The sequence below is a fragment of the Lactuca saligna genome, chromosome 7 (assembly GCF_052625555.1).
Source record: "Lactuca saligna cultivar CGN05327 chromosome 7, ASM5262555v1, whole genome shotgun sequence".
NCBI lineage: Eukaryota > Viridiplantae > Streptophyta > Magnoliopsida > Asterales > Asteraceae > Lactuca > Lactuca saligna.
Window position 1 is genome coordinate 8,562,888 of NC_136423.1, and position 8,210 is coordinate 8,571,097.

Consider the following 8,210-nt stretch of genomic DNA (forward strand, 5'->3'; position numbering starts at 1 on the left):
ACAATCCTCATTAAAGAAATCTTACGGACCAAAACTGGAAAAAAAAAAATCAATTATATACCTAGGAACAACATGTAATTTCTTTTTATTACCTCTAATAATACTATTGTTAATATTTTTTTCAATAATAATACTAATGTCGTGGTTTCTTTTTTATTCCATTTTTGTTTAACCCAAACCATATCTTAATGAGTAAATTATATGAATGGTCCCTACGGTTTAGGGTAATTTGCACGTTTGGTCTCTAACATATTTTTTAACTCGGAAGGTTCCTACTATTTGTTTTTATTACTGGTCTCTGTCTTATCTAAAAAAAATATTTTGCCTTTGATTTTTAATTTATTTAAATAAACACAACCCTAGTGTAACATCCCAAAATTTATGACCAAAAATTTCATTTTTAAATTAAATAGTTGTAAAACCATTTGTCTGAAAACATCCATAATATCAACTCATATCAAAATCCATGTATCAATAGTCAAAACATGTCATGATAAAAACAACATCAGAGTATAAATCTCAAAGATCTCCTATGCATAAAATGTAGTGTGATGCGTTGCAATCATGCCGACTCATTTCCCTTTGAAGAGGAAGTACATGAAACTCAAACTGAAAACTCTAAGCACAAAGCTTAGTGATTTCTCACATCATACCACATACCATACAACAACATATTGCCTAGCATATTCGGGTGATGGCCTACCCCTTCGGTCTCTTTCAACCGGTAACTACCTAACATATCAGGGTGTTGGCCTACCCCTTCGGTCTCTTTCAACCGGTAACTGCCTAGCATATCTGGGTATTGGCCTACCCCTTCGGTCTCTTTCAACCGGTAACAGGGACTATTTCACCCCTACCACTACCACATATCATCCTAGTACATAAACACATAAGTCACATACTGCCTAGCATATCTGGGTGCTGGTCTACCCCTTCGGTCCTTACAACCGGTATCGGGGTCTATCATACCCCTCCTACCACTATCACATAATATCATAGCATACTAGCACATAAATCATAACAAATAATGGTATACCAGACTATTATCACAAAGAAAATTATCTCAACTATAATCAACTACTAGTGGGTCGGGGGGTCAGTATTGGTGCCTTCGACCCACTTCTACTAGAAGGTAACTCACATCAATTGCTATAAAGTAGCAAGAAATCTTTGGCTCCGTCAATCCACCCAACTCAAACTCCTATACATAAAAGATTTCCTTAATTACCCTTTCATACCCATATCCCCTTATGGGTCAACTTTTTTCAAAGTCAAAGTCAAGGTCAACATTCTGGGTTAACTCAGCTCGCCGAGTTAGACCATCAACTCGCTGATTTCCATAAATCCCTAAACCCTGAAATAGCGATCTAACTCGTCGAGTTCCTCCTATCCACAAAATTGGGACTTTCCCATCCAGCTCGTCAAGTCCATCCTTGAACTCATCGAGCCTTTCCTTCGCAGAATCGGTACATTTCGACTCAACTCATCGAGCTCCTCTATGAACTCGTCAAGTTCTTTAGTCTGATAAGCTTTCTTAATGTGTTAAGCCATTATTCTTCAAGTCTAAGTCCTATATTCCAGATCTGAGTCAAAAACACGTCTAGTAGGGTAAAGTTTCTAACTTTACCCATTAAGACCCATCCTATAAGAAATGAGCACAAACCCAAGCTCAAAATGGGTTAGTTCCAATTTCAAAAACCATCAAAACTTCGTGATAAGCCATAGGATCATAGATTTAAACTCGTTGGACAGTTTGGTCACGTAAAGTTCCTATCTTTACTTGCATGCATAGACTATTTGGCTCAAAAGGCCAAAAAGATGGTCCACTAGTTTCATGGGACTTCCATGGCCATAAAGTTGGCACATTTATGCCATGAAGTCCCCTATAGACCCTAGATTTGAAAGTTTTCCCCTATGGGACGTCCAAGTCCCAAAGACCAACATTCTTGGACCAAAATATGGAGAAAACCTCCTAAAACTATATCTAAACATACTATAAGCAAGGTAGGAGCTTTATACCTCAGATGAACCACTAATGAAGCTTAATTTCTGGACCTACCCTTCTCTTACACGTCCTTGCTCCTTCTTCAAGTATCATCTTCTTCAAAATCACAAAGAATGAACAAAAGTGGCTTAAAACTCTCAAAAGTGAATTAGGGTTTCGTGGCTAGGGTTTGAGACAATGGAGGTTGTAAATGAAGCCAACTTATGGGGGTTAAGGTGTTTAAATAGGGTGTAAAACTCTTAAAATTAGGGTTTCATTCTGTCAGTCCTACTCATCGAGTAGACTTCACAACCCGCGTCCAAATCCATCTCTACTCGAAGATTTTGGGGCCTCCAAATCGTCGAGTTTCTATGCAAAGATGAATAAATTGAGAATTAAATACATACCAAGAAGTGGGCGTTACACCCAATCTCATCCTCTCACCTTACCTTACCTACCCCACCATTTTTTCTTATTTAAATAATAGTATTTTTAGGTAATACAAGGACCAAGCTTGTAACAAAAACAAACAGAAGGAACTAAGCGCGTAACAAAAACAAAAAAAAAACTGTGGGGACTTTCCGAGTTAAAAAAATAAGTTAGGGATCAAACGTACAAATTACCCCAAACCATAGGGACCATTCGTGTAATTTACTCTATCTTAATCACAACATTTTAAAACAACTCATTTTTTGAAGGGAAATATATAACAACTAATTTTCCATATAAAATTCTTATAATAGTAACTGTTTTTTTCAATTGTACTTATCCAGTCCAGTGAAACACATAAAGCCCAACAACACAAAACGGGCAAAAAAATTATATGTAGAAGAAAAATTAATTAAAAAAAGGAACGAATAATAGTGACTTGTGATATACTTGTTCTCTAAATCCTAAGACTAATTTTTTTATGAGAAAAAACTAGAGCAAGTATACTCTCCTGTTGAAGATAAAAACAGACCACTTTTTCTAAACTTTGAAGAGTGACAATCCTACAAACTATTAAAAAAAAGGAAAAAGAAAAAAGAGAATGAGAGTTAAATCTTCTTGTCACTATAGAACTAAACTTAGAATTCTAAGCAACTTTGGCAAACAGGGGCATAATCATTCCCACCTCATTATGTCCGCTATGTTATAAGGAAACGAAAATGTTGGATCATCTTCTTGTATGTTGTAGTTACACACAGGTAGTCATCGAATGGATCTTCAGTTGGTGTGGAATACAATGCAAGAAATTCTCAAATGTTTTGGAGCTTATTGACTTGCTGATTCTTATGGTAACTGCCCAAAAAAGAGATTGATTTTAAGCACTGTATTCTTTTTTCTATTTGGTGCATTTGGACAACTAGAAACGACAAGGTCTTCAAAAACACAGACACACCCCCTACAAAAATTGCTGATGTTATAATCTCCCTATCATATATTTGGTAGAAACATACAAGTACTCAAGACGGAATGGAGTTGTTCACCTTTCATTTTCTAATTTTCTTCTTGTTATCTATTTCTTTATTTTCCATCTCTTGTCTCCTTTGTCCGCATTTCAGTTTCTTGCTAATCGTGTGACCGTGTATATATATATATATATATATATATATATATATATATACCGTTTCCAAAAAAATACCGACAAAAATACTTTCATAACACAAATGCATATAATTTATAATTATTACAGCATTATATACTCAGATTATAACATATATACAAATATATGGATATTAAACTTGGGGAAAAATTTTGAAAATCATCATATATACTAACCTAATAAAACATATAAATATTATATATCAACGTTTGTTTTATACAATACTTCAAAAAAATTCCATATGACTATTTAAGTGACTCTGCAAGTTCACAAAGTAATAGTCTAAAAGATACAAAATCTTGAAAATGCACTTCCAAGAGAATAATGACAAGCATCATCTTACATGGGGAAAGGTCAAATGGAATTGCTTCAGTTTTCGACTTCCTTTCAAAGGTTGAACCGATCCATCGTAATCCTTGTGGTGAAATTTAGAATTGTCTGTTTACTTTTTTTTTTATCATTAATAAATTCAAGATTAATATGAAATTGTATCAAGAAAACATTCTCACCCGTGTGGTCCCATTTGCAATTTTGATAAAATAATCAAAACAAAAGAAATAAAAATAAACCACACCATGGATCTATTTCATGTTCTGTGTCAAGTTCTAAGCACCAACAAGTTATATAGTCTTTTTTCCTAAAAAAATCACAATCAAACATGCTTACATAATAAATCACAAACTAATCTTTCTTACTATACTTTAAAGCCCTGAAATTAAAAAAACTCTTGCTAATTTTTAATATAAACAATAGTATTGGTTGTAACAATGTGCTTATCTATGGATGAAAGACGCACAAAAAAAAAAACAAAAAAAAAAAACAAAAAAACACATTAGTTTAGCCGATGGATTAATTGTTGTGGGTGATTGAAAATATTCATAGCAACCAAATGACAAACCACTAGAAATCATCAATTGCATGCATAGGAAAGAGGAAAAAAAAACGTCACAATATATAAAGTTTTTGGAGTTCATCAATTTCATACACATGAACAAATAGATATAAACAATGACTATATGTAAACATGAAGCAAACATGTCGAAGCGATTAACTGCATCTAAGCTCTCACTCACAAGAATGTAGACGAAACCCTTAATGAGACGATTTACGCTTCTCGCATCTACCCTAATAAATAAAAATATAATTGTCATTTGTCATTATCTCATTTAACTAGTTACATATCATTTTATCATAATTTTGAAATATATTTATTTTCCACTTATCAATTACTTCATTATTCATTTCAACTATATCATTAATTTAGTTTTGATAAATTAAACCTACTATAATGACTATTAATTTCAATTTCAGTTTTAAATAAATTTACATTTTAAATTTTTTTATTTAACATTTTATTATAATAATTCGTTTAGTACACGGATCTAACAATTAAACATATAGTTTTAATTAATTTATTTTTTGTATGTTTTGTTTTCATAATTTTCACTTCTTTTTATTTTAAATTCAAATAAACTTTTCATTTAATCGTTCATATTTAAAATTATGTTTTAATTTTCACAACTACTTCTATATATATATATATATATATATATATATATATATATATATATATATATATATATATATATATATATATATATATATATATATATATATATATATATCAGCAAAGTTCCACTTGCAGCCTTCGAGTTTTCCTTTAGTCACTTTCAGTCCTTAACAGCTTCTGCTTCGAAATACAGCACATGACTTTCATCAACTTTGTATCAACTACCCAGTTTGCTAAGACTTTACAATCCTCATTAAACAAACCTCACGACCAAAACTGAAAATCAATCATACACCTAGGAACCAACCAAAATATGTAATTTCTTATTATTTTTATCAATAATAATAATAATACTAATATCGTGGTTTCTTTTTTATTCCATTTTTGTTTAACCCAAACTATATCTAAATCACAACATTTCAAAACAACTCATCCAGTCCAGTGAAACAAATAAAGCCAAACAACACAAATCGGGCAAAAATTTATATGTGGAAGTAAAATTTATAAAAAGAAAAAAAAAAGGAACAAATAACAGTGACTTGTGATACACTTGTTCTCTAAATCCTACGACTAAATTTTTTATGAGAAAAAACTAGAGCAAGTATACTCTCCTGTTGAAGATAAAAACAGAGCCGCTTTTCCTAAACTTGTTTTTTTTTTTTCCTAAACTTGTTGAGTGACAATCCTCCTAACTATTAAAAAAAAAAAAAAAAAAAAAAAAAAGAGAATTGAGAGTTAGATCTTGAAGCTTCTTCCACCTTTCTGCCATATTCCAGTGCCATTAAGACCTGATGAGAGAATAGACTTGGAATCAGGGCGCCATTTCAACTCTTTAAGAAGAGAAAAAAGCGTCGCTAATTCGGGTGACATGGCACTGTCTTTTATGTTGTTACAAGAAACCACTTTAAGTCTCTTAAGCTCTTTCCATGAAACAACTACAGGGTCAAATCCCTCCATTGTAAGCAACGAGCATCCTTCCAAAGATAAAGACATCACTCTCCTACAAAAAAACATGTCAAAAAAAAAAGTCCCCCTTTTAATAACATACTATATATATACGTTGTAAAAATGATAGTATAAGTGCTGTGTTTTATTTGGATAAAAGCGTTGGTCTTTTAAAAGATATTTGAGAAAATGACACAAATGGAATGAGTAGATAAGAGAAGTAAATAGAAAAAAGTTAAAAGAAAGTGAAAGAGAAAAACACCTGCAAATACTTGCAGTAAAGAATGTGTTGTTATCCAATCCCCAACAGTCTTCAAAAACAAGTTCCCTAACAGCTTCACACACCAAAAACAAAGCTCCTAAACCTTGTTTATCTCTCAATTGACACCTCTGTAAATGTAATTCTTCAAGGGTAGGACAACAACCTAAATGAACATCAGGCCCTGGACTTGGATCAATGAATTTGCAAGATTGAAACCTTAAAGTCTTCAAATTTGTGCAATACGACAATGCTGCTAACCACCCACCTTCCAATCTATGATCAGAAAGGGTCAATTCTTCCATCATTTGACAACATTGACCAATAGCTTTGATCCCATCATAACTCCCTTCACAACCAACAAGTTCAAGTTTCAGTAATCTTGGACATACTTGAGCCAAAATGGTTAACCCGATATCTGAAATCACTGAGTCATATAACCCATCAACAGAGCCTATGAGTTTTAGGATCTGTAAGTTTCTAAAACCTGCAAGTCCTTTTAAATCCATGTCTGTAATGGAACATAGCTCTAGTTCCTGTAAAGCTAAACATTCATTTGCGATAGATGCTAACCCTTCGTTGGTTGCACCAAGCAAGACAAGCCTTCGTAAATTAGGGCAGCCTTGAGCAAGTATCTGAACACCTCTATCGATCAAATTAGGACTCAAAAAATCAGGTTTCCAGATAAACTCGGAATCTGATATGAAGGAATTAACATGAATTGACACAAATTTATTACTGAAACAAATACCCGAATTACGAGGGGATACTATGCAAGCTTGAACGATATCAACATCAAGAAGATTGGGAAAACGATGGGCGAGTCTACCGGAATCAAGAAAATCCCAATCTAATAATCTCAAGGATTTCACTAAACCACCGCTAATTCGCAACCACCGTTTACAAACTAAACAGCTTGAAATTTGTTGTGATTTTGTGAGATTGGAGAGGATGCTAATCAGTATCTGGTCGGAAAGCGGAGAGGTGAAATCTGGTTTTAACGAAACGGGACTATTTTTATCTGGGGTTGTTAGGGTTTCGTCAGGTTCAGAAGGGGGGGTGTCTGAATTCGAATGGGAGTTGAACCTCATTCTGATAATCTCATTCTTGAGAGGTTTCGCGTCTTCCACCAGCTGCGTATCCTTTTCTTCAATGGCAATGAAGGTATCACTTAGATTTGCTGGAGGTAAGAACTAGGGTTAGGGCTTATAACGAATATCCCAATTCGGAAACTTTATTCCCACATTTTCCCTTTTGATTCTTCAAGATTTTAGCATAAACAGCTGAGATTTGGTTGAAGCATCGACATGAATTTGATTTCTCAAGACAAAAAAATGATTTGAAGCTTCCAGGTAAAATCTCTCCCTCAAATTTGTCTCACTCTTTCTTTCTCTCTCTGTGTATCTATACGTATATGTCTATATCTATATGTGTGTTTAGTTTTTCTCGCGAGTGGATGAGATTCGTGGGACGCACAAAGTTTCTTCTGTTTGATTCTTGGCATTATTATAAGAATTTTTGGAATGGGGTGCGGTTAGTCAGAAAAAGGAGATGGAAATATATACAAATTTTCTTTTTATCATGCTCTGTTTCAAGATTTTCTTTTTATATCCACAATAATGAACTTGACAACATTTATAAATAAATAAATAAATATAAGATTTATTCAAACAACAAATTTAAACACATTCTTGTTTGGGAAAATGACTTAAAAAGGTAACGAAGTTTAAAAATTGTACAAAAAAAATTATTGTTGTTTTTTTGTACACAAAGTACCATTTTACCGGTTATTGTAGGTTATCCGATTTCCAAATGTTTAAAAAATATCATTGTTGTTTTTTTAGTACAAAAAATTCCATTAACGTTACTAGTTGTACACAGAATACCAACAAAATACACATGTGTTCAACTAAAACATTGTGGTAAC

At 32.9% G+C, this 8,210-nt stretch overlaps 1 protein-coding gene across 1 annotated transcript; it reads right to left on the minus strand.

Moving 5' to 3' along the window:
* Positions 1 to 5,560: 5,560 nt before the first annotated feature.
* On the minus strand, positions 5,561 to 7,775 carry LOC145005950 (F-box protein At5g07670-like). Its single transcript, XM_078965055.1, has 2 exons — positions 6,287 to 7,775; positions 5,561 to 6,079 (listed from the first exon to the last, which is right to left on the minus strand). The coding sequence occupies exons 1-2, from the start codon at positions 7,372 to 7,374 to the stop codon at positions 5,815 to 5,817; spliced, it is 1,353 nt and encodes a 450-aa protein (XP_078821181.1). The 5' UTR covers positions 7,375 to 7,775; the 3' UTR covers positions 5,561 to 5,814.
* Positions 7,776 to 8,210: the final 435 nt, after the last annotated feature.